Source organism: Schizophyllum commune, assembly GCF_000143185.2.
Source record: "Schizophyllum commune H4-8 unplaced genomic scaffold SCHCOscaffold_12, whole genome shotgun sequence".
NCBI classification, from domain to species: domain Eukaryota; kingdom Fungi; phylum Basidiomycota; class Agaricomycetes; order Agaricales; family Schizophyllaceae; genus Schizophyllum; species Schizophyllum commune.
This window is the reverse complement of record NW_026089549.1, coordinates 742,239-764,545: the sequence shown is the minus strand read 5'-3', so window position 1 is coordinate 764,545 and position 22,307 is coordinate 742,239. Positions and strand designations below refer to the sequence as shown.

General features: G+C 58.5%; 12 protein-coding genes across 12 annotated transcripts; 8 read left to right on the top strand and 4 right to left on the bottom strand.

Moving 5' to 3' along the window:
- The first annotated feature begins 582 nt into the window (after positions 1–582).
- Positions 583–1,585, top strand: SCHCODRAFT_02640698 (uncharacterized protein). Its single transcript, XM_050346165.1, has 4 exons — positions 583–824; positions 886–1,005; positions 1,068–1,273; positions 1,324–1,585. The coding sequence occupies exons 1-3, from the start codon at positions 802–804 to the stop codon at positions 1,240–1,242; spliced, it is 318 nt and encodes a 105-aa protein (XP_050197933.1). The 5' UTR covers positions 583–801; the 3' UTR covers positions 1,243–1,273; positions 1,324–1,585.
- Positions 1,586–1,733: 148 nt separating this feature from the next.
- On the top strand, positions 1,734–5,689 carry SCHCODRAFT_02640695 (uncharacterized protein). The gene is made up of 3 exons (XM_050346164.1): positions 1,734–4,680; positions 4,734–5,111; positions 5,165–5,689. The coding sequence occupies exons 1-3, from the start codon at positions 1,741–1,743 to the stop codon at positions 5,261–5,263; spliced, it is 3,417 nt and encodes a 1,138-aa protein (XP_050197932.1). The 5' UTR covers positions 1,734–1,740; the 3' UTR covers positions 5,264–5,689.
- On the bottom strand, positions 5,398–7,446 carry SCHCODRAFT_02088345 (uncharacterized protein). The gene is made up of 8 exons (XM_003027490.3): positions 7,162–7,446; positions 6,886–7,094; positions 6,508–6,838; positions 6,342–6,420; positions 6,241–6,296; positions 5,988–6,187; positions 5,606–5,933; positions 5,398–5,549 (listed from the first exon to the last, which is right to left on the bottom strand). The coding sequence occupies exons 1-8, from the start codon at positions 7,237–7,239 to the stop codon at positions 5,487–5,489; spliced, it is 1,344 nt and encodes a 447-aa protein (XP_003027536.1). The 5' UTR covers positions 7,240–7,446; the 3' UTR covers positions 5,398–5,486.
- A 93-nt stretch (positions 7,447–7,539) lies between these two features.
- Positions 7,540–8,471, top strand: SCHCODRAFT_02640687 (actin depolymerizing protein). The gene is made up of 6 exons (XM_003027760.2): positions 7,540–7,682; positions 7,735–7,793; positions 7,848–8,003; positions 8,059–8,100; positions 8,153–8,266; positions 8,326–8,471. The coding sequence occupies exons 1-6, from the start codon at positions 7,649–7,651 to the stop codon at positions 8,353–8,355; spliced, it is 435 nt and encodes a 144-aa protein (XP_003027806.1). The 5' UTR covers positions 7,540–7,648; the 3' UTR covers positions 8,356–8,471.
- A 916-nt stretch (positions 8,472–9,387) lies between these two features.
- On the top strand, positions 9,388–10,777 carry SCHCODRAFT_02088330 (uncharacterized protein). Its single transcript, XM_003027759.2, has 2 exons — positions 9,388–9,419; positions 9,470–10,777. The coding sequence occupies exon 2, from the start codon at positions 9,473–9,475 to the stop codon at positions 10,577–10,579; it is 1,107 nt and encodes a 368-aa protein (XP_003027805.1). The 5' UTR covers positions 9,388–9,419; positions 9,470–9,472; the 3' UTR covers positions 10,580–10,777.
- Positions 10,778–11,388: 611 nt separating this feature from the next.
- On the top strand, positions 11,389–12,406 carry SCHCODRAFT_02515739 (Aldo/keto reductase; the record flags this gene model as incomplete). Its single annotated transcript, XM_003027758.2, has 2 exons — positions 11,389–11,994; positions 12,047–12,406. 2 exons carry the CDS (start codon positions 11,389–11,391, stop codon positions 12,404–12,406), a joined length of 966 nt encoding a protein of 321 aa, XP_003027804.1.
- Positions 12,407–12,800: 394 nt separating this feature from the next.
- SCHCODRAFT_02640682 (uncharacterized protein) lies at positions 12,801–13,956 on the top strand. The gene is made up of 2 exons (XM_050346163.1): positions 12,801–13,886; positions 13,937–13,956. The coding sequence occupies exon 1, from the start codon at positions 12,819–12,821 to the stop codon at positions 13,458–13,460; it is 642 nt and encodes a 213-aa protein (XP_050197931.1). The 5' UTR covers positions 12,801–12,818; the 3' UTR covers positions 13,461–13,886; positions 13,937–13,956.
- On the bottom strand, positions 13,678–15,551 carry SCHCODRAFT_02517064 (cytochrome P450; the record flags this gene model as incomplete). Its single annotated transcript, XM_003027489.2, has 7 exons — positions 13,678–13,886; positions 13,937–14,112; positions 14,164–14,435; positions 14,491–14,933; positions 14,987–15,089; positions 15,145–15,240; positions 15,294–15,551. The coding sequence occupies 7 exons, from the start codon at positions 15,549–15,551 to the stop codon at positions 13,678–13,680; spliced, it is 1,557 nt and encodes a 518-aa protein (XP_003027535.2).
- Positions 15,552–16,185: 634 nt separating this feature from the next.
- On the bottom strand, positions 16,186–17,712 carry SCHCODRAFT_02590679 (HlyIII-domain-containing protein). The gene is made up of 7 exons (XM_003027488.2): positions 17,487–17,712; positions 17,387–17,430; positions 17,306–17,323; positions 17,052–17,242; positions 16,836–16,980; positions 16,564–16,771; positions 16,186–16,510 (listed from the first exon to the last, which is right to left on the bottom strand). Exons 1-7 carry the CDS (start codon positions 17,633–17,635, stop codon positions 16,345–16,347), a joined length of 921 nt encoding a protein of 306 aa, XP_003027534.1. The 5' UTR covers positions 17,636–17,712; the 3' UTR covers positions 16,186–16,344.
- A 90-nt stretch (positions 17,713–17,802) lies between these two features.
- SCHCODRAFT_02640673 (uncharacterized protein) lies at positions 17,803–18,883 on the top strand. Its single transcript, XM_003027756.2, has 4 exons — positions 17,803–17,966; positions 18,019–18,223; positions 18,273–18,554; positions 18,603–18,883. Exons 1-4 carry the CDS (start codon positions 17,848–17,850, stop codon positions 18,819–18,821), a joined length of 825 nt encoding a protein of 274 aa, XP_003027802.1. The 5' UTR covers positions 17,803–17,847; the 3' UTR covers positions 18,822–18,883.
- Positions 18,884–19,108: 225 nt separating this feature from the next.
- On the top strand, positions 19,109–20,076 carry SCHCODRAFT_02590674 (uncharacterized protein; the record flags this gene model as incomplete). The annotated part of the gene is made up of 3 exons (XM_003027755.3): positions 19,109–19,696; positions 19,750–19,798; positions 19,934–20,076. The coding sequence occupies exons 1-3, from the start codon at positions 19,556–19,558 to the stop codon at positions 20,074–20,076; spliced, it is 333 nt and encodes a 110-aa protein (XP_003027801.1). The 5' UTR covers positions 19,109–19,555.
- On the bottom strand, positions 19,864–22,165 carry SCHCODRAFT_02640669 (uncharacterized protein). The gene is made up of 5 exons (XM_050346162.1): positions 21,693–22,165; positions 21,432–21,601; positions 21,342–21,381; positions 21,134–21,291; positions 19,864–21,053 (listed from the first exon to the last, which is right to left on the bottom strand). Exons 1-5 carry the CDS (start codon positions 22,057–22,059, stop codon positions 20,181–20,183), a joined length of 1,608 nt encoding a protein of 535 aa, XP_050197930.1. The 5' UTR covers positions 22,060–22,165; the 3' UTR covers positions 19,864–20,180.
- Positions 22,166–22,307: the final 142 nt, after the last annotated feature.

The window sequence follows — 22,307 nt, the reverse complement described above, 5'->3', positions numbered from 1 at the left end:
GCCTTCCCATCATACTGTCAGAAGTGCTGTCCTACCTTTGAGTACACGTGAGCAGTGTCGTCGGCAGGTTGGCTGATACGTGCAGCTACAGCTTTACAGCCATCTAGCCCAATGAGAGGCGGGTGGGAAGGCGGTGACTCTCGGGGAGCCTGATCCACCCATACTGCATCCAATACTCTTCAGAGTCAAAGGCTGTCCGCACAGTAGACAAGTCTGGAGACTCATCCTGTGGCGCTCTGGAGATATCTTGTGCCAGTAGTCTTCATGGTGCTGTGGACTCAATGAAAAACTTCCGTATGGTCCCGTCTGTATTAGGAATGACTGGATTTGGACTACCTGGATGCCACATAAACACGTCGATAACGATGCGAGCTGAATCGCCCGATCAAGGCTAAGCGCCGGGCGCCTAGTGGTCCCCCAAATGGACTCATTGGCGCTGCAATGGTCGACCAGACTGGAGCCAGTGGAGATCCTGCCTCAGTGTGGTGATTCTCGGAGGGATGGTAAGTACTGGGACAACAGGCTTTGGTGCCCCAAAAGGTTCAGATTGTTGATTGGCAGCGCATCACAGGCGGCGCGGCCTTTAGATCACTGATGGGCCCGGACACGCGAGCGCTGCAGAGCGCTGCAGCGCCCATGGCCTGCGCGCGCCGAGCGCCTGCACGAGGCGTTTAGTGTCCCTTGAGTCACTGCAAATCATCGCATTCTTGACTGCCATCCGTACGGACGAGCCTATAAAGGCCATACCGTGCACCGACGAGCCGCAGGTCTACAGCAATCCGAATCCTCATCTCCGCGACAATGGAATACGTCCATAGTATCACGTCAGTTTCTGTGGGCTCTCCTATGTGTACCCGGGTCTGACCCGCATCTCTACTGCTGCAGAAACTACCTCGGCCTGACGCATGATAATGAGGAAGAGGTGTCCAAAGTCCAGCCGGCTCGGGAGGATAGCATTGAAGCCAAGGATGCCTACGGGCCTGATGAGGACGAAGATGATCTTGGGTGAGTCTTCAAGATCTTCATTCCTTCCTCTCGGTGGCTGACGAGCTGTGGTCGGCGATCAGGTGGAAGTTGAGGGGTGGACCTACGAAGAACGCTGTCAGCGGTACCAGTCGTGGTGGTCGACCCAAGTGCCCCGACTTCAACAGGGGGAAGTGCGCGTCGCGATGCCCGAAGGGACTTGACCACGTATGCAACAGATGCGCTGGTCCCCACCCAGCTGTCACCTGCAAGAGATGAGCGCCGAGCGCTGATCTCTTCGCGTATCCTGGTGCGTCAGTCGAATCTTCGTCGAACTTCCCTCTTGCTGATCGTCGATAGTTATCCAGTATCCTGCTCACCCATTACCCTCGTCTATCTCACGCAAACATGCCCCCTCCATCTATTTACTTGGCCATGCGCTCGGACGCCTTCTCACAATCCTCTCCCCTTCTCATCCTATTACCCAACGTGTTTCCCCCGTCCCTAAAGTAGGAACCTGTTCAACGATAATTTCACATACTCTCTCAGAATTTTGTTGTCATGTATACTATATACGCTTCTTTGTTACCTGTCCGAGATGGAAGAGCGTTGTGCAAGTGCATTCTAAGCCCAGCGATGTCGAAGCCAGTCAAGTTCGGCGACTGCCGACGCCACTTCAGCACGGCTACGTCACCGTCTCTAGATAATCACGTGGCCAAGCGCGTTGCAATCCGGCGCGCGCGTCTATGTTCATCTGCGCTTTTGTTCTTCCCCATCATGTCGCAGGCTCACGGATTCCTTGCTGGCCAACAAAGGGCACAGTCCAGAGGCTTTGTTCCCGCCACTCAACAACAAACGCAGCAGCCTGCAGGATACGCGCAGCCTCACGATTCCAGGATGTATCAGCAGCAGCCTCCCCCTCAGCGACAACCCCCGCAGAACGCGTACCGTCAGCTCGTTGAGCAACAGCAGGCAAGGCTACAGCAGTACAAGCAGCCTTTGCAACGACAACCTGGGCAAGCTGCACCTGCGGGAAACCAACAGCCGCGTCCGCTCTCACAGGGATTCGGTCAATCGTCAGGATTCAACAATGCACAAAGGCCCCCCTTCCGATCTCAGCAATCCGCGGGGAGTACCTCTCAACCCTTCAATGCGGCGCGAACACCATCTACTCAGCCAGGTCAATACTTTGGCCAGTCCCAACCAGCGACATCTACTTCCCCCAACACCCAAACACCGATGCAGCGAATGCAACATGGCTACTCCAATAGCACGCCCAACGCTTCTTTCGGCAGTCAGCCACCACCGCAGCGAGGCCCACCGATCTCTCCATCCGCGATCAGAGCCTCCCAATCGCAGACACCCTCTGTGATCGCACCATCCCCGCAACAAGTGCCTCTCCAGCCGCAACAGATGCAGCGGGGAAGGCCGTTACCTCCCCCGAGGCGCGCCGATACTATGCCGCCAGTCCAGCCGGCATCGTCATTCGGTGGAAGTACCCCGCAACGCGCGCCCGCGATGGGTCAGAATAGGAACATGTTCCCTCCCCCGCAAGCACCTGCGCGATCAATGTCCACTTCCCCCGCACCCATGACTGCTACACATAGTATGCCTAGCCCGACGCGCCAGATGTCGCGGTCTCCCTCTCCTGCGCCGCCGGCGGTCATGACCTCCCCTTCGCGTGGGAGTAGGCCTCTGCCAGTCCCCACGCCAGGGCCCTCGCGCGTCAAGCACCAGTCGCTGGACATCAGTCGTTTACCCAGCGTCAGTGGTCTGCCCAAGTCCAGCTTCGACGGCATTCCAATCGCAGGTAGCCCACCAGGCAACGCTTGTCCCGTGAGCCCGCGCAACTTCGCTGCAGGCCTGCCGGATATACCCTCGCAAGCGAGCAGGTCTGCCAGCCGATCTCCCAGTCCCACCAAGGCGCAACCAGTACCACCTCCCCTCCCGCCGCGACAGTCTCCAACGAAGTCCTTCTCGGACAATAGCGCGACGCCGCGCTCGTTCCCGCCGCCGCTACCGCCTAGACAATCGCCGACGAAGGAAGACACGGAGTCGGTCCTCCGCAGGCGCGAAAGCCCTCCGAAGTTCGACCTTATGTCGTCCGACCCGCCCAGCCCTGAGAAGCCCGGGTCGCCGACAAAGTTCGTGCCGTTGTGGAAGCAGCGGCAGCGTACGTTCGCGGCGCCGCCGGTGACGAGCAGCCAGTCGGCCCAGCCGCCGCAGCCGTCGCCGAAGTGGATCCCGTCACTTCAGCAGTCGTTTCACAGTCAGCCTTCGCAGCGGCAGTCGTACCAGAGCCAGCCGTCGCAGCAGAGCCAGGAACCGCCGAGTCCATCCGCCTATTCGTCCCAGTTTTCCCAGTCTCCTTCGAGATCCGGCAGACCTCTGCCCGCTCCTAATGGTCGCTCGTTTCCGGGGCCACCGACCGAGCGCTCAGCGTCGCCTGCGTACTCGTCGGAAGAGGAGGACGAATCTGAGGCGAGCGAGGAGTCCGGGATAGAACCTCCCAGCCCCGGATACGGTATCCGTGACCTGCCGCGCAACAGTCAAGCTCCGCCCCTCGAGGACTACTACGACTACACCAGCGACGGCGGCTCTTCGAGGAAAGGCAGCAACTTCTCGGATCGCGGGCGGCTGCCGTACCCTCCGCAGATGGCGCGCTCGCTGCCGGGGCGCGCTGCCAAGCCGCCGGAGATGACGAGGATGGCGAAGAGTGCGGCGACGGGGGATACGGCGAGCATGACGCTGCGGTTCGCGGCGCTGGGGATGGATGACAATGGGGAGCAGACTCAGCAGAGGGGTGGTAGCGGCAGTGGTCTACCACAGCCGCCGCAGATGCCAGCGCAGCGACAGCCCATTGTGCCGGCACAGCAGCATGCAATGCAGACTCAGCAACCAGTGATGCACGCTCAGCAGCCCGTAACGCAGGCCCAGTGGACGATGATGCAGGCGCAGTCATACGCCGCCTCGCGGTCGAGGTCATCATCGCCGGCCAAGCGTATTCCTGGCCAGTGGGACGACCTGGACGACCTCCCTCCGCCACCGTCGCGCTCGCTGCCGCAGCCGCAGTCGCCGCGCGTGACGACGCATAGCCCGCTGCAGTTCCGCCGCACGCCGCCCGCGTCGTCGAGCACGTCGTCGATGACGGTGGAGAGCCCGTCGCCGCGAGATGGAAGGAATGCGCTACCGAAGATCAACTTGCCGGACGACGGTGATGAGGACTTCTCTGGGGGTCCGTCTATCCAGGTCAGCCCAGCGATCAACGTCGAGCCGCCTAGCATCAGCGTCAACGGGCCGCCGAGTATCAGCGTCAATGGTCCTCCGAGCATTAGCATAAACGCACCCAGTATCACCTTCGACCCACCGCAAATCAATGTCGACCCGCCGAGTATTAGCGTGTCTGGCGCACCGAGCATTAATGTCTCCGCTCCTGCGCCTGTCGACCCGACGGTCATACCGGTCATCGCCTACGGGGGCGGTATCGACGAACCTCCGACGCCGCGCAAGCTGCCTAAGGACCTGCCGCCTGTAATTAGGAGAGGAGGACTGGCGTGCGGGGGTTGTGGCGGTGCGATCATTGGGCGGATCGTTAACGCGATGGGCGTGCGGTGGCATCCGGGCTGCTTCAGGTGTACAGTCTGCAATGAGCTACTCGAGCACGTCAGCTCGTACGAGAAGGACGGGCGACCGTATTGCCATCTCGATTACCACGAGGTCCGTCTCAGTCTTCAAGATCCACCGTGTGTATACTAAACCTCGGCTTCCAGAACTTCGCACCCCGCTGCTACACCTGCAAAACCGCCATCATCGAGGAGCGCTTCATCAGCCTCGACGACCCCGCTCTCGGCAAGCGCAACTACCACGAGCAGCACTTCTTCTGCGCCGAGTGCGGCGACCCCTTCCTCACGCTCTCCGGCGGGCTCCCAACCACGCGCGCGGGCGAGCTCAGCGTGAGCGGCGACGGGACCTTCGACTCGGGCGAAGGCGTCGGCTTCACCGTGTACCGCGGGCACCCGTACTGCGAGAACTGCCACGTCAGGTTAAGGATGCCGAAGTGCAAGCGGTGCAAGAAGAGTATCAGGGAGCATACGCCGGCGGTGGAGGCGCTCGGTGGGAAGTGGTGTTATGAGTGCTTTGTGTGTGCGGTGAGTGGGGTTGTGGTTTGGTGGGTGACGAGGAAGCTGACGCAGCTTCGTAGGGATGCGACCGGCCATTTGAGGACCCTTCTTTCTTTGAGAGAGAGGGGCAGCCGTATTGCGAGCACTGCTATATGGTGCTGCTGCGTAATGATCTATAGACGGACGGTGGCTGCATGTGTAGTTATCCTCGTTGACGCCTCTTGACGCCCTTCCACGATCTCTTCTTCCCATCTCTTGTTTTGCATTCATGTAGCGTCTAGACGTTGCTCTCGTTGCTTTCGTTCGTATATAGTGTACAGTATCTTGTGCTATATATCAGACTCGAGACTTGACATAGTCTTCGGTGCTGGAATATGTTCCATGTATAGTACTACGCCCCGCTCAAGAACTGTAGGCCGCCAAGATGACCTCCTTCACAACCTCTTCCGCCTCTTCGTCGGTGGCCTGATATACGAGTGACTAGTCGAAAACATCTCGGATGCTAGCGGACATGAACTCACCTCCAACTTACGACGAGCGGCATATGCGCGCTTGGTGAGTGCTTCCCTCGCGCGCGCGATGAGCAAGCTCATGACCAGCCCAACATCGCATCCTTCCTCGACTGATAGGCCATCCGATCGGCGGCATACGTTCTTGAGTTGCGCAAGGAGGGAAGTCTTGTCGAGGTCGTACTTAATGGATAGGGAGATCCTGCGTACGTCTCCGAGACAAGAGTGCTCGCAGAGTAGGTACACGGCCATCTTGCCTACGTCGTTCATGTCGAACCTCTCCGCCAGATGTAAAGCGGATTCCGATATAGTCGAAGGCAGGCTCTTCAGGGACCTGCCACTGGGGATTCCGAATTCTGTCAGAAAAGAAGATACGCGAACAGGTAATCCTCACAAGATATATGGTCCATCGTAGAAGAAAGCAAGGAGCGCTTTAAAATCTGCAACTCGGACTCCTGGTAGGGTGATAGCATTTCCTTCATGCGTGCCTTCCCTTAGTGTAGTACCATCACAGGGAAGAGACAGCATCGCAGAGAACACGTCAGAGGATCTGGCGAGGAGATGCGAATGGAGGCGAAAAATTGTGTTTTCGACCTGTAGACCTCAATAAGCATGCGGGTTGCGGATAAGGGAACGAGATAGCGTACTTTGAGAAATATGTCGCCGCTCTGGCGAGCACGTGTCTTCCTCAGCCGCAGACGCTCTGACAATCATGCAATGAAGAGTACTCAGCGGGCGAGAAACTCACCCTTGGTGTTCAAACAGGCTTGTAGGGCGACCTCGAGAGCTATCTTAAGGGCTAGAGATATGTTGCGGCGGTTTGACACCTAAGGGCAGACGACAGGATGGTGCGCCGATTTTCAGTAGTTTGATGAGCACGCATGCACTCCATCAGAGCATATACACCAACGCACCACATGACAAAACGACCCGGGACAGGGTGCGCGGCCTGTGAGAATACCTTCTCGGGATCGAGCAAGTGTCGCTGTCATTTTCGACCCAAGGAGCATAGCTTCCTCGTCTGAGATGGGCTGCTCTCGGGTCACGACCCTCTGAAGGCTGTCGATGACCCAGTCTCCACCCAGCCCGAACTTTTGTGCTAGCACAACTCTACGAACATCATCAAGGGCCTCGGCAAGCCCCAGAGCACGACAGGCCACCTGCGCGACCATGGGCATCGCGTACTTCTCTGCCAACAATAAGATGGACTCCCATACGGCCGTATCGTGCGCAACACCACACCTCCTAGCGCATTGTCAATAGAGCTGTGTAAGGTGTTCCACACGGCCTACCAGCTGTACTGCGACTCGTAAAAGAACCACAACAGCGCCTCGAAGTCATGCTTCGATATACCCTCCAATGTAAGCGGATTCTGCTCGCAACTTCCTACGGTGCCGATGGCGAGGGTTGTCCCGTCCTCTTGAAAATGCAACAATGGGTCGAAGAAGATAGTAGGCAGTCGTAAGTGGTATAGGTGGATTCGGTAAATGATTTCATGGACCTGAACGGTGAGATACCGTGTCAAGAGGGCCGGTCAAACCAGTGAATATTGTTGCATTGGTACTGACCTTGACATAGCAGTCGCCATTAGCGTAGAAGTACTTGTCGCTCCTTGAGGGAGCCATAGGGTCGGATGGCGCCTCCATCGATGGCCGCTCGTGCAAAGAAGCGATGTCGTGAACAAGACACCCCGCGTGAGCTTGAGGACTTCGACGCGCCGTTCTAGGCGCGCCGCTGAGTTGAGACAGAAAAATGCGTCGTTGGACATGTATATCCTGCTTTTGGCATCAAGGGAGCAGCATACTCCTGGGCCATGATGCCAGCAGACTGTCAAATATGTCACTGTTCATAACGTTCAGGTCAAAGTTCAAGATGACTTCTGAGGTCCGATTTCGGTTAGGCGGGCCGGGGACCCCTCAAACGCGATGAATTGGGGGGCCCGGCACTAGGCTACCATCTCCTCGACGACACGGTTCTTCACCGTCTTCCAGAGCGCCCGCCCACTTCCCTGTTCATTCCTCTTACTTCCCCGCATCCTCCTCCCTCTTTTGTGCAATGGCGGACGTCTCTGATCCTGCAATCATAGAAGGTCAGCGCTTCTTCCCCGCGGCTTAGCCACGATGAACTGAGCGACCCCGCAGCCTACAACGACGTCCGCTCGGACAAGACGGACACGAAGTGGCTTCTGCTTGACTACGAGGTGCGCTCTTGGCGAGCTTCGACGCGATCGTGCATCGCTCACGAACTCCTACAGTCGGACCGCTCGGACAAGCTGCAGGTCTCGAAGACAGGGACAGGGGGATTGACGGAGCTGCAAGAGAACTTGGACAACAGCAAGGCCTCCTACGCGTACGTGCGCGTCACGTACGCCAACGACAAGGAGTCCAAGCGGGAGAAGTTCATCCTGGTGGTGCGTGTCAAGTCGTGTGCGTCGAGTCAATGTACTAATCGCGTCCCTTGTATAGGTCTGGATAGGGCCTGAATGCAAGGTTATGCGCAAAGCGAAGGCATGAAGAACAACCCTTCACCATACGCGATCAATCCTCACACCCGTCCCAGATCTCCGTCCATGCCGCAGATGTCAAGCAGGTCTTGCGAGTATACTCACTCGATGTCCCCGCGCGCGAGAAGGACGACCTGAACGAGGAGCCCATCGTCAAGAAGTTACGGAAGGTGCGCCCGATCTTGGATTTCCTCCCCCGAAATCACTGACATGGTCCATCTCACCTCAGGCTGGCGGCGCAAGCTACGACGGCATCTAGCAATCGCACGCCTCCATCAGTCTCTATTTGCACGCTTTCTTAGCCATAATATATTTTCTGGGCATTGGTTTCGCATCTTCACCTCTCGACGCGCTCGGGAAGACGCAAGTGCACGCAACTTCGAGTGCTCGGTAGTCTACCCAATGGGCGACGACGACCTGTTCAATTTCCGACCATGAAAGCTCGTCGCGCTGGTCTCTCCCGCAGCTCATACACCACTGATACTTCAGGCTAATTCAACTTGGGTCTTCGCCGCGCGGACGTGACCCAATTCCAAGGATAGAGCTTGCACTGCAGTAGGCGCCTGTGGGCGCTTGACCGGAGAACTCCGAAGCATCCCCAAAAGGCAGGAATATGATCCAAATACCACCAAATATGCACCTGCTCCACTCACCCATCGCCAGTGCATTCTGCTACGAATATATGACGCCTTGTGCGTCGCTGCCGTCAACAGAGGTCACAGAATCTCCAATACCCTCTGATCGACGACCAGCCTGTTCCTCAAGTCGCCACCCTGGTCGTAGATGGATCCACAAGCTCAACCTGCTAAAAACACCCGCAAGGCGAGCGCCTGTGTCGGAAAATGCGTCGCGCGTGTTGAATTCTCCAAGCTGCGCAGCACGATTCTCCAACATGCCCTCATAGGCGCGACCTTCCGACCTATTCCCGCCCAAATGAGGATATTCCCGCCGTATTCCGGTAAGACAGTCTCACCCGCTTCCCGCGCGTTCACCCTATTTCGCGTGGGCAAGCGGTGGCAGATGGGGGGTGGCGTCATTGTTCGCGGAAGCTATCGACTTTGTTGCGCTCCTCATCCGAGGCTTAATTGAAGGATCTGCCCCAACCGACACCAGAAACCCGATTGCGAAGGCGTCACTGGCGATGGGCGCGTCCTGTCTCTGTGGGTCGCGGGCTGCGCTGGGTGGTTGGTATATATATCAGACCTGGGTTCCCTGGTAAAAGCACTAGTCCAGCTCTCTTCGACTTCTCCGCCAACCGCTCTCACCGCCCTCGTCGTCGGCAGTCTATCGGTATTGAACATTTTCCATATCGTCAACTAAGTAGTGCGTACTCTCTCACTTTTGTGTCTCGCCCCTTCTGACCCTTTTTTCAGATTATGCAGTTCATCACCGTGTCCACTGTCCTCGCGGCCGTCGCCGTCTCGTCGCTCGCCGCCCCTGCCCCCTTCTTCTTCGGGAACGGCAACGGCAACGGCCAGGGCGACCGCCACGGCCACCACGGTCATCACCATGACGGGCAGTCGTCGGACAGCGCGTCCGCGACGTTCAGCACCGACGATGCGTCGAGCATGTTCAGCGCGACCGAGACGTTCAGCTCCGTGATCCCCACGTTCACGGACTCGGCGTCGTTCACGGACTCGGCGTCGTTCACGGATTCGGCGTCGGCGGAGCCCACTGGCACGGACGACGGGTCGAACAACTTCTTGTTCGGCCTTTTCGGCGGCCATGGCCACAAGCACGGCCACCACCACTCGTCGTCGGACGATGAGTCGTCGACGTTCGAGGCGTCTTCCACCGACAGCTCTTTCGAGCCGTCGTTCACGGACAGCTTCACCGACAGTTTCACTGACAGCTTCACCGACACGTTCGTGCCCTCGGTCACGGATAGCTTCAGCGCGTCCGCCACCGACAGCTTCAGCTTCGACGAGTCGAGCACCTTCAGCGCCCAGGACCCGTCGAGCACCTTCGACGCGTTCTCCTCCCTCCCCACCAGCGACTTCAGCACCTTCACCGACTCTGCCTCCGCCGAGCCGACCGCCGGGATCGCTGGCCGCAACCTGGGTAGCCTCCTCCCGGAAATCTTCAGCGCGGCGGAAAGTATCCGCAGCAACTTCCCCGAGTTCGTCAGCTCGCTCGAGGCGGGGAAGGCGTCGTACTTTAGCCAGTACGAGGCTTCGTTGAGCGCGGCCGCTGCCTCTGCCACTGTTACCTCGGACGCCGCGTTCCCCACCGAGTCGTTCGACGGGAACTTCGCTGCCAGCGTGAGCGCGAGCGTCGTCCTCCCCAGCCTCAGCGGCGACCTTCCCAGCTTCAGCGGTCTTAGCGGAGTCTTTCCGTCCGCTAGCGGCACCGACAGCGAGGTTCCCGTTCCCACCGCCACGTCCGTCGGCGGTGAGGACGGCAGTTGCCTTTCGCAGTGCGCGCCGCAGCAGGACGGCGAGGACTTTGCGAGCTGTGTCGAGAGCTGCATTCAGCGCAACTAGAGTTCAAGGACGCCGAGGTGTTTAGAGAGCAACGTTTACACAAAGTACTTACACTTAGATCACGAACGAGTAATGCGCAGAGTAGTGACAAATAAATGTACAATTAGAATACGACGCGGACAAGTTAGCTTCTTTACCCGGACTTTACCTCGTTTTCTGCGTAGGCAATGCTTCGAAAAATTCATCCAATGAGCGTGAACCTTGTGTCTATCGCATTCAATTGGCTGAACATGAGTGGCTTATTTTGAGGCGCACGTGAATTGGGTGGTGGCGTCATGCACAACAGACTCTTTCACCTTCATCTGCCTCCTTCTATCACTGGCCTATCTACTATCTCGTGATACTATGCTAGTACCTCCACCTCCTGCGACCTCTGCGTTGGACAACGCTATCCCTCGTATAACCACACATCGAGCATCCACCAACCTCCCTGTCGACTGTAGCGCGCCTCAGTCGGGTATGAGGTGGCCGTCAATAGTGGGAACTCGAGGCCACCTTGTGCGCTCACCTCTTCGCGAACTTGAACCGAGGTAGCCTCATTGGCAGCATGACCGTGCTCCGTCATCCAGGAGATTACGAGGCTCCTTGCGTGCTGACGGCCCTCTGAGTGTATATAAGACGCTGCGAACAGGCCTCTACGCTCCTCAATACGAGCTCCGCCTCTTCCCCGCCCCATACGATGCTATCCCTCTTGCGCTATATTCGCAGTTTTTTTGGCCCGTCTGCTGAGCTGAGGCCAGCGCCTGCGCCGATACAACTGCTCGGCAAAGATGTCGGGCGCGTCGGATACGGGATGATGAGTGAGTACAATGATCACCAAGTTCCTGATCGCCGGGTTGACCCCGTATAAAGGCCTCACCTGGCGCGAAGTCCCCCCACCCACCGACGAGGCGATCAAGGTCCTGAAGGCCGCGCTCGAGGCGGGCGCGACCTTCTGGAACGGCGGCGAGCTCTACGGCACGCCCGAGTACAACTCGCTCCACCTCCTCCGCGCGTACTTCACCAAGTACCCCGAGGACGCCGACCGCGTCGTGCTCTCGATCAAGGCCGGCTTCCCCAACATCGACGGCAGCCCTGCGACGGTGATCGCGAACGCGGTGCGGTGCGCGAAGGTGCTGGAGGGCGTGAAGAAGATCGATATCTTCGAGTGCGCAAGGAAGGATCCGAATGTCGATATTGAGCAGACGGTGGGCGCGCTCGCGCAGCTCGTCACGGCGGGCGTGATCGGTGGCATCGGCCTTTCAGAGGTCGGAGCGGAGACGATACGCCGCGCGGCGAACGTGCATCCCATAGCGGCGGTCGAGGTGGAGTGCTCACTGTGGGCGGTCGATATCTTGAACAACGGTGTCGCGGCGGCCTGCAGCGAGCTGAATATTCCCATCGTTGCCTACTGCCCCCTCGGACGCGGGTTCTTGGTAAGTCTTATTTTGTCAATGTAGCCTCGATAGTCCCACTAACTCTGCGTAGACAGGACAATACAAGAAGATTGAGGACCTACCTGAGAACCTACGCGATTTTCCCCGCTTCCAGCCTGGCCTCTTCGAGCAGAACATCCGCCTCGTCAACGAGGTCGACGCGCTAGCGAAGAGGAAAGGCTGCAAGACCGGGCAGGTGGCTATCTCCTGGGTCGCCTCGCTGAATGGGAGGCCCGGCATGCCACCAATACTTCCTCTACCTGGGGCCAGCGCACCCGAGCGCGCCGCTGAGAACACGAAGCTTATCGATCTGACCGAGAAGGAGCTGAAGGAGCTCGATGACATCGTCAAGCGCTGTACGGTGGTGGGAGACCGGTACGGAGGGCCTGGGGCTGCGCTTATGTGGGGTTGAATGTCGTAACGAACTTGAAGGAAGCGGCTGGTCGGTTATGTGTGTATTTCTAGGACATTATACGAGCTTTACGAACGGTCATTGTCGACATACACGAGATTCCATACCTGTATCCTTCTTCTCTGTGATTCATAGGCGGGACTAGAATTCATTCCCTCTAGGGGTTTTCATCCCAGTGGCGCAGTCTTGACACAAGTCAACTTTACCGTCGAGTATAACGAGTGCCGGCGTAATAAGGTAGAGCTTCCTTGCAATCTAGATCCCCTCGATGCGCACGGTCTGGCAAGTTTACACTGAGCCCAAGGGCCAGTAAAACTGGGCGCCATGGATGAAAGACGGATGCAAAGTACACACGTGTCATTCGCGTGGCGCATTGATGGTCGATCACCTGCATCTGTTCCGTTCCCCCATCATGTCCATGTCCCACACCTGGAAAGCTCTCGCGAGCCTCGCTAGATGCACCCACCACGTCTCACGCAGAACCTACTCATCTACCTCCGACGAAGCTCGTGCCAAATGGCGGCTTCAGGGCGTACCTGCACCGCGTTCAATTCTCGAGGACGATGACACGCCCGTGGACCTCTCTGAGGACGACGATGCCGTGAACGGTCTCAGACCAGGTACCGCACCCATACACAAGCGGAAACCTCCGAGAGCGCCTACTCCCGAATCGTTTGGGCTTCATAAGCGCACCATGAAGGAGAGGTTCCCCGACGGCTGGAACCCGCCTCGCAAGCTGTCGCGGGAGGCCATGGAAGGTCTTCGCCAACTCTATCGAATCGACCCAGTCAAATTCGACACGCCTACACTGGCTGAGAAGTTCAAGATCAGCCCCGAGGCCGTTCGACGCATTCTGCGTTCGCGGTGGGAACCATCCAAGGAGAAGCGCGTGCAAGCGCTGAAGGCGGAGAGACGGGAGACCGACCAGTACCACACACTGCGGAGGTTGAAGGAGAGGCTAGAAACGGAAAAGATCCTGCAGGATAAGGCGGACGTGGGAGGCGGGCGGAATGGGCATTCGCGCGATAGGTTGGAATTTCAGGCTGAGGATTAGTGATTGGAGGGTCCGTCTACTATTAGTCCTTTCGCTCGTTACAAGCATACACTACTCTACTGATATGTAATACACACACGGAACAGGTTCATATACCATGCTCGGAAAGCTGTTAAATACGATAGTCCACGAACCCCAGCATCAGTGGTACAGTATACAAATCCTTGCCAATGATCTGGCGTCGCGTATCATAACCCTCATACGGTGGCCTGATGAGCTATAGACTTAGCTCAGTTCGCTCGTACTTCAGATGACATGGTCGCGCCGGTCGTGCATGCACTGCATCGTTCCAGTCCGGTACTGGGGCTTCTGCGACCTCGGCACCGGCAGGGTCTACAATTGAACTGTCGAAACCCAGCAGGAACATGCCCACGAATAACTTGATCATCATCTTTGCCAGACGGTTCCCGAGGCAGACCGTGTTTCCTGCGAAGCTGTGAGTGAGCCAGCAGACTCGCACGAACGTCCACGCGTACCGCCTCCAAACCCTAGGTATTCCATCTTGCCCTGCCGCGCGGGTCGCGTGGGGTCAAAGGTCCAGGGCGAGGGGTACAGCGTGTCGTCCAGGTGCACGTCACTGAAGGGATAGACGACGTGTGCCCCTGCGGGAACAAGCTGGCCGTCGATGAAGGTGTCGGGTCCGAGATTCTTGCTGTACAGCGTGAGGTCAGCGCATGGGCAGCCCACATAGAAGGTCCCCTACCGGATGGCGGTGTGAGGCTGGGCGATGCGGAGCGTCTCTCTTATCAACGCATCGACCACCGGCGTGTCTGCCTCCCATGCTTCCAGGGGGACGTCCGCGAGGCGGCTATGCAGCGGCGACGTTGTAGGTTCAGATGAGTGTGTAGCGAGCAGGCGCAGTATCTCCTCCTTTGCCTTGGCCCGCCACTCAGGGTAGGCGCTGAGGTACACGACCAGCCAGCTGGCGGTTGTCCCCGTCGCGCGCGCGCCGGCGACTAAGAGGCCCATAATGAACTGCATCAAACCGTATCAGCACCGAAGACGGGGACAAAATTAAGGAACCTCTCACCCCAATAACGGTCGCGCGGTCGTCGCCTGCGTCGAGCAGAAGCTGCATGGTGTCGTCACGCGCACACCCACCGCGCTCCCGTGCGTCTAAGGCCGCGACCACCGTATCGTAAACGGCCTTAGTCGCGCAGAGCTTTCGCACCATCGCGGGAGTCGGCAGCCACGGCAGGAGCACGGTGGAAGGAGTTGTCTCGGCCAGGATGTCGTACTGTCGCTTCAGCCGCGCGACCACGTCCCCGTCGTCCGCAAGCTCGGGGCCAGACAGACACCGCACGGTCAGCTGGAAGATGACCTGGGGAGCGGCAGCGCGCGAGTCAATGCGCGGCACGGAGAAGGCGCGCGGACTTGGACGCACGTCATATACCACGTCGAATGGGTTCGCGCAGCCGCGCGCTTCCCAGCGTCCCAGCTTGATCCGACAATCGTCCAGGACGCGCGGGATGACTGCGAAGCTCCGTCAGGCCCTGTCCGAAGGGGGAATGCGAGCGAGAACATACGGCTGGACAGGAAGGTCGAGCGCTGGATCTCGCCAAGCCGCCTGTGGATCTTGCCGATCGTCTCCGGGCGAAGCTCAGAGGTGATGCCTGGGAACTCCGGAACCTTAAACCGAGATTTGGACGAGGTATTCATGGCCCCAAAGCGCGGACACACATACCACCGAGAGGAGATTCGAGCCTTGCGTGAGATCGAAATTTTTGTTGCCAAAGTAGGCGAGGCGGGCTCGCTCGCCCGAGAGCACGATGACTTTAGTCTATGTGCTGGTCAGCATGAACGGTTGAGAGGCGCGGGCGTATGCATGCGCACCGTGAGCAGATGGAACTGATATATGGACTTCCCAGTCGCGTGGAACCCCCAGTTGAGCAAGTCGAAACGGGCGTGAAAGAAGGCGGGGATGGTCTTCATCATGGAGCATGGTAGCGAGGGTGGGACGTGTGAGTCCTTAGCCACACTTCGCAAGCGCTTGATAATGAGCAAGACGATGATGAGGGCGACGCATAGCTGGGAAGGCCATGGTATCGCGAGCAGCGCCGCGGCGGCTTGGAAGACGCAGGCGATGGGCATGTTAGTCGCCGCCGAGAGAGCTGTAGAAAGCAGAGACTGAGCAAGGTCGATGGTCTGGGCTGTACATAGTGAACGGGCCTTATATATACATACACAAGTCGGCTTCTTGATGGAGAAGAGGAAGGGGGGCTGGCCCTCGAGGTTGAGCCTTCCTTGCTCGTGGGACGTGCCCGGCCGATGACCACGACAGCCCCCGGAGCCGCTGGCAAACAGTCTGTCCATGTAGTGCACGGAACGCGTGGAAAGCGAAGCCACCGTCATGGGCTCGCCGGCGAGCGATGACCTGGTACGCACGATGCCTGAGGCGGCTTGATTGCACGATCGAGCCCCAGCAAACTTCCGCCGTACGGAGACGACTAACCGCGGAGCTGGTCCCACCGCTCCCTCGAAAACGCCGCCGAGCGGGCACTGCAGTATGTGGCATTTATCTGTCAACACAGTTATAGTGCAGCGAACACATCAGAGCTGAGGACTCACGATTTATCAACTTCGCATGTTTGATTTGCGCCCGAGTGAATGCGTATGCTGGGTATATGACATCCGTCCCTTTCGGGCAGGATGTGCGTGCGCACTCACGCGGGGGACGCCGGGCGAGCAAACTTCAGAACTTCCGGACGAAACAGATCATGATCAACCGGCGGGAAATGGGGGTCCGTGGTGCGGACTCAGCGTCTAATGTGCAACACGTGAAAGCGGGCGGTTCGAAGGCTCCTCCTGAACGGCGCCAGTTCTTGCGGCTCCGGCATGATGATGCTTCCCTTCCTGGACGATGACCGCGTCGATAAGAGGTCGTTTACATTCCGTTGCGCGTAGGCGCAGCGTGCGTGTATTCTATCGATTTGATTACACCAGCAAGGTGTGCTAACGCAGCCAGCACGACGCAGACGTGGAAAATTTGGTGAGAGGCCAGATAGTAATCGAAAGTACCTGGCGAGTAGCGCTCCGGAATGCGGTTCGCGCTGCGCAATGACCGTCAGTCGGTTGCCTGGGATACCAAGCGGAAAGCACCTACTATATCAGCGCACCGGCGATGTAGAGCGCCCCCGACGCAACGAGCCAGCCATAACCCATATCCAGGAGCAGCGTATTGGCTCCGTGCGTGAAGAACCAATGACAAACAGGTACGACGGCGCATAGGCCGAGCGCGATGAATACAGATGTTCGCGTGCCTCGATGTGTTGGCTTCGAGTACTCTGGGTTCAGGACGACGTACGCAGCGCCTGATGTGAATGAGTCGGAGCCGTTAATCTATCGTAGAGCCATTAGGTCGGTTAAGTGGCTCACCTAGGCCGATTATAGTAATGCCAGAGATATAGGCGGTCTGCATGCGCGCATCGCCGTAGAAGCCGTAGTATAGAGACGGGTAGAAAGACCCAACGGTCAGTACCACGATGCCGGAGTAGTCAAGCGCGTGGCAGCGGTGCGAGACCTGGAACAGCCGACGTAAGTCCTACGGCTCCGGGCTTGGGGGATACGGGCTTGCCGAGCGCGGCGACGTACCGACTGCGAATGACATGAGGCCGCATGGTAGAAGGCGCTTGCGGAGAGACAGAAAACAGCCGAGGACAGGAAGACACATGCGACAGCGACGTCCATCCAAGTAGCTCTCGGAAATTGACGAATGTAGCTCGGAAATGTCACCATGAGATAGACGAAGAGGACGGCGCCCCAGAGGTGACTGTGTATATTCACTGGTGATTTCAGGACGGTCGTTAGCCGAAGATCACGGGACGTAAATCGGAAATTGCACGAACCGGTCTCGTTGTGGACATCTATGAACACGTCGAGCATGGGTTAGCAATGAGATGCAAATGTGGCGAGCCCTTGGGACGTACAGGCATAGACAGAATGGAGGGTACCCTTCCAGCTATTCTGAGTCCTGATGTGATTGCGGTAAAGTCAGCCGTACGTATACTAGTGGTCACGTTGATTTACCTTCTGTAGCCCGCCAAGATATATTCATTGTCCTTCTGCCATTCCTCGAGTTCGGCCCAAGCGATGGTTTTGGAGACCTCAACGGCCTTCTTGACCGCGTTGACCGAGCTGGCAGCTAATGAAGTCGAAGTCTTTCTGGCGCGCTGCATTCCAGGCAGACGTCGACGTCGAGAATAACATGCGCTTTGGTCGCACTCGTGAGAGTTTTGGGCAACCTCATCATGATGGGGTGCGTGGGAATCTCGGCCCGGGTCAGTGATGGCGGGAAATCGGACCGATGTGCCGCGGCCTGCGCAGCACGTGCGCGCGCAGGACACGTCCATCTCGCAGCTCCCCGTCATCGTGTCCGACGACGACGACCATGTTACGGTTCCTCTATGTTCTGGGACTCGCGGCCCTCTCTGCAGCCGCACAGCTGACTTTACACTCGGGTCGCTTCACTGTAACGAGTGAGGCGGGCACCCAGCTGCGCTCGGAACCGTGTGTACTCTCGACGCGTCGCCTAAGCGCTCGAGAGCTAACCAGAACCCAGCATCTCACTTCGGCACAAGTCCATGGGCTTGGTGACCCTGTCCCCAACCGATACCCTCAAGGTTGCCTTCCAAGTCCTGAACAAGGAGACCGGCGAAGGCGTGCAGCCGCACCAGGTCTTCCTGCGCTTCTACGACCCCGAAACTCAAGAAGAGGGCATCCAGCCCATCCGCGTCTCGGCTGGGGGAAAGGCCAAGTTCGAATTGGTATGCTCATATACTTCTTCACTCCTCGCGCACGCTTATTATGCCTCAGAACATGGCCAAACCTCCCCCATCCCTTCCCCCCACCACCACGAACCCCCTCGCCGTCAGCCTGATCATAGGGTCCTTCGAGCACACCGGTCTGCAGGCCTACATATTTGACCTCGTCGTCCCCCCTTCACAGCCGGCCCCCGTACACCCAGATGAAGCGCGCTTCCACCTACTCCCCGAAATCCAGCACACCTTCCGCCCCGATCAGAAGATGCCCCCCAAGTTCATCTCCTTCGTGGCCTCCCTCATTACCTTGTCGCCCTGGGTGGTACTCATTGGCCTGGTGCGTACACCACCCTTCTCCCAACCAACATAAACTCACCCTCTACAGTGGTCGCTCGTTAACCCGAGACTGCCCCGCTTAGCCTCGCCGAGCATCCTCCCCTTCACCGTCACCCTCGGCGCGTTTGAGAGTCTCCTCATTTGGTACTGGGTCGACCTCAAGCTTGGGCAAGTCCTACTGTACGGCGCTGGCTTGGCTGTCGTCACACTGTTTGCGGGCAAGCATGCGCTGGTGACGATCTCAGAAGGCCGTACAGGCAAAGCATAAAATAGGACGCCGTGTATGTCAGAATGTGCATGCTAAATCCACCACGAGTGTGCGTTCAGTAATTGCTTGCTTCGTGCAACAATAAGGTGTCACACGAAGGTGCGTCCAAAACCATTCACGGCTGACAATGTTGTGCCCTTGCATCTTCATAGAAATCTGGGCTTCCCTACAACCCGGGAGACTGAACAAGTCTTTCGTATCCCTCCCACTCATTTCAGCCTCAGCCTCAAGTTGCTCGAGAACGTAGACAGTGGAATAGCTTCCGCGCAGTAGACTTTCCTTCCGCGGTGCGCGAGCGTTTTTCACAAAGTCTCGTATACTGACGTCACCGTATCTGTGTGTCTTCGAGCTCGCCACTATACCAAGACCTCACCTTGCCCCAGATGGGTCCTGCCGTGGGAAACGCACCGTTCCCATTGTGGCCGGGAGCACTGAGCGAGACGGACCCCGCAACATATCGTCGCACCCGCCCGGAATCTCACCTCCGCGCGCAAGCCTGCCTTCCATCGCCGATCCTCAACGCGCCCCCATGACGCGTCCCGCCCGAGTCTAACCCCCCTCGCCCGAGTCTAACGCCTCCCCGCCCGAGTCTGACGATGGCTGCCCTCTGGTCCCGTCACGGTCTCCACCCCGCGTCCAAGCTTTTGTCCCGCGTCCAAGCTTTCGTCCCGCGTCCAAGCTTTAGTCCCGCCCCCTAGCAGTATATAAACCCTGTCCGGCACCCTTCACACCATATGTTCCGCCTCGTCGCCCGCTCGACCGTCCCCAAAGTCACCGTTACCACCGTCCGCTACCAATCCACATCCAAGATGGTCCACCAGGCAATTGACGAGACCGCGCGCGACGCCGGCGCCGCGAAGGAGACGAGCCCGCAGGTGAGTGTGCTAGCACGGCCACGTCGTGTCCTTGAAGCTGACTCCTTACCCAGAACCCGTCCGTCCTCTCATCTGCTGGTGCCATTGGCAAGCAGTTCAACCGTGCGTGACTCGCTCTTCTCTACTCGGGCCACGCCTCTCTTCCCTACCCTCTACCCCCCAACCCTCCCCCTTCTCACCAGCCCACCTCCCATCCTCACTTTCTTCGCATGTGACATACGACTCACACCCCTCCAGCGGACGGCAGCATCGGCCAGATTGGAGAGAAGATTGGCGGACCGTTCTCTTCTGACGGTGCCATTGGCAGCCAGTTCGATGCATCGAAGGAGGGCATTGCTGGGCAGGTTGAGAAGGCGGTGGATGGGCCGGCGAAGAAGTAGAGCAACATACACGATATTTGTACAATAAACGGAATCTTACTTGAGAGAAATTGAGTGAACATTCCCGGTCCGCGAGATGGCAGGTAAAGTCAACGAGTGCCCAGCTAGAATTCGGGAGACTGCACAAGCCGCTCGTAACCTTCCCGCTCATTCCTCCTCTTCGCCGAGCGATGTTCGATGCATTTCGAGAGATGCAGCAAGTGGCCCCGCCTCTTCCGCACGAACAGGGCGTATAGCCCGCCCGCGCTAAATACCGCCGCGCAGCTCATCAGCGCCGGCCACCTGAATTGCTCCGGCCGCGAGAACACGACCGTCGACCCATACGCGCACAGCTCGAACGCGCTCTGCCACGACGCCTCCACGGTGGCGAACGTGCCGCGGTGCTCCGCCTCGACCTCCTCCTGGATGATGACCTGCGCGGAGAGGTCGTACCCCCACAGGCCCACGCGGCTGATGATCGACCCCGCCACCAGCGCCGCCGCGCCCAGCCGCGCGTTCGTCGCCCGCAAGGACCAGAACGCGCTCGTCCCCGCGGCCAGACACACGCACTGCCACGACACGAACCAGATGCCGGTGCGGACGGGCCCGATGCGGCGCATGACGAGGGGCGCGAGCCAGGTGGCGGAGAGCTCGCAGGCGACGGAGACGGTGCGCGCGGCGGCGATGTGGAGGGGGGAGAGGCCGGCGGCGAGGAGGTAGGTGACCATCTGGGCGGAGAAGGAGAGGACGGTGAGGTAGAGGAGGGCGCCGGCGAAGGAGGGGAGCACGGCGCGGTGGGTGAAGTAGGTGCGGAGGTCGGAGGCGAGGGCGCGGAGGGCGGAGGCGAGGGCGCGGAGGGCGGAGGCGAGGGCGCGGAGGGCGGGGACGGGGCAGTAGGAGGTGCGGCGTGGGCTTGGTCCGCTTGGGGAGTTGTCGGACGTCGGACTCGTCGGGGGAGGTATTTTGGGCTGCTGGAGGGCTGGGACGCTCTTGTAGACCTGCGAAAGAGGGTGTGTGAGTTCAGAGATCGGAAGGGAATGGTGGGGTCTCTGTACGCGATGATTCCGGCGAAACTTACCCGGGCGATTGCGAAGTATTCGACGAGGACGGAGGCGAGATTCATGCCCAGGTTGACGAGAATGGCAATCTCGGTCGATACGCCGTCCAGGATCGAGATGAGGAAGGGCCCGGCGAGCTTGCAGATGAGGTCGATGCGGCGCATTTGCGCATTCAGCACTTTTACGAGGTCAGAAGAAGGGTACACAATCATGATGGTACCAGCTTACCCCGGAGAGCCCCTTCATTCTCTCCCGCTATCACCACGACCTGGGACGCCATGAGTGGTGAAGCAGATGAAGATGGTGTTCTGTGCGTACCCAGTCTCGCTCGACGGATACCATGTTCATGACCGCGCAGAGCTTCTCGATGCAGGCAAGCGCAGCCAGAACGGCCAGCGAAGCATACTGAAGATCCATCTCCCTGCCCCATCCGGTAGACAGAAGGAAGAAGACCACGCAAGAAACCGTGACGGTGATTCGTTGCAGAACTGTGCGCGGGAGAATTCGGCGTCAGCACTGGTATCTCCGGTGAGAGATGAAGAAGACTAGGGGTGAAGTACGAGAAAAACTGGCACTTACCGATGGACATTCTTACCACCTTGAGCCGGTTGTTGCGATCGATATATCTGCCGATAAAGGGCGAGAAGAGAATCGTGGAGACCTGGCGACTGAGCGCATAAACGGACATGGGAAGGAGGGTCCCTGGGTAGATGGACGCGAGGTAGAGGACGGCGCCGAATTCGAAGACGCGGGAGTTCCATGTTGAGAGGAAGTGCGAGACGTAGAGGCGCTTTCGGAGTGCCCAAGGTACGCCATGCTCTGCGTTTTCCAGTAGCTCTGTGACAGAAGAAGGCGGCGATGGAGGGGTAGCTGTGGCGTTAGAATATTGTGCAGCCGGATCGGAGAGCAATGGGGCCTCGAGGGATCCTCGCTCGCTTGCAACCATGACTGGCTCAGAGACAAGAGCGCCAGGATATCAAGGAAAGAGCGGCCTTATGTTTCTCCTCAGAATCGAACGACATGGCTGAATTGCATGTTCTCGGCACTCTTCGGTGAGGGAAAAGTTGGATAACTAGTCGGGCCGGTGATCCCGCCCCGCTCGGTGCCGCGCGGCACGTGTGTTTCTACCGCTTGAACCGTGACCGCGATTGACTGGAACTTGAAGAACGTGCGTCGGGGATCTGCCTATCCGCT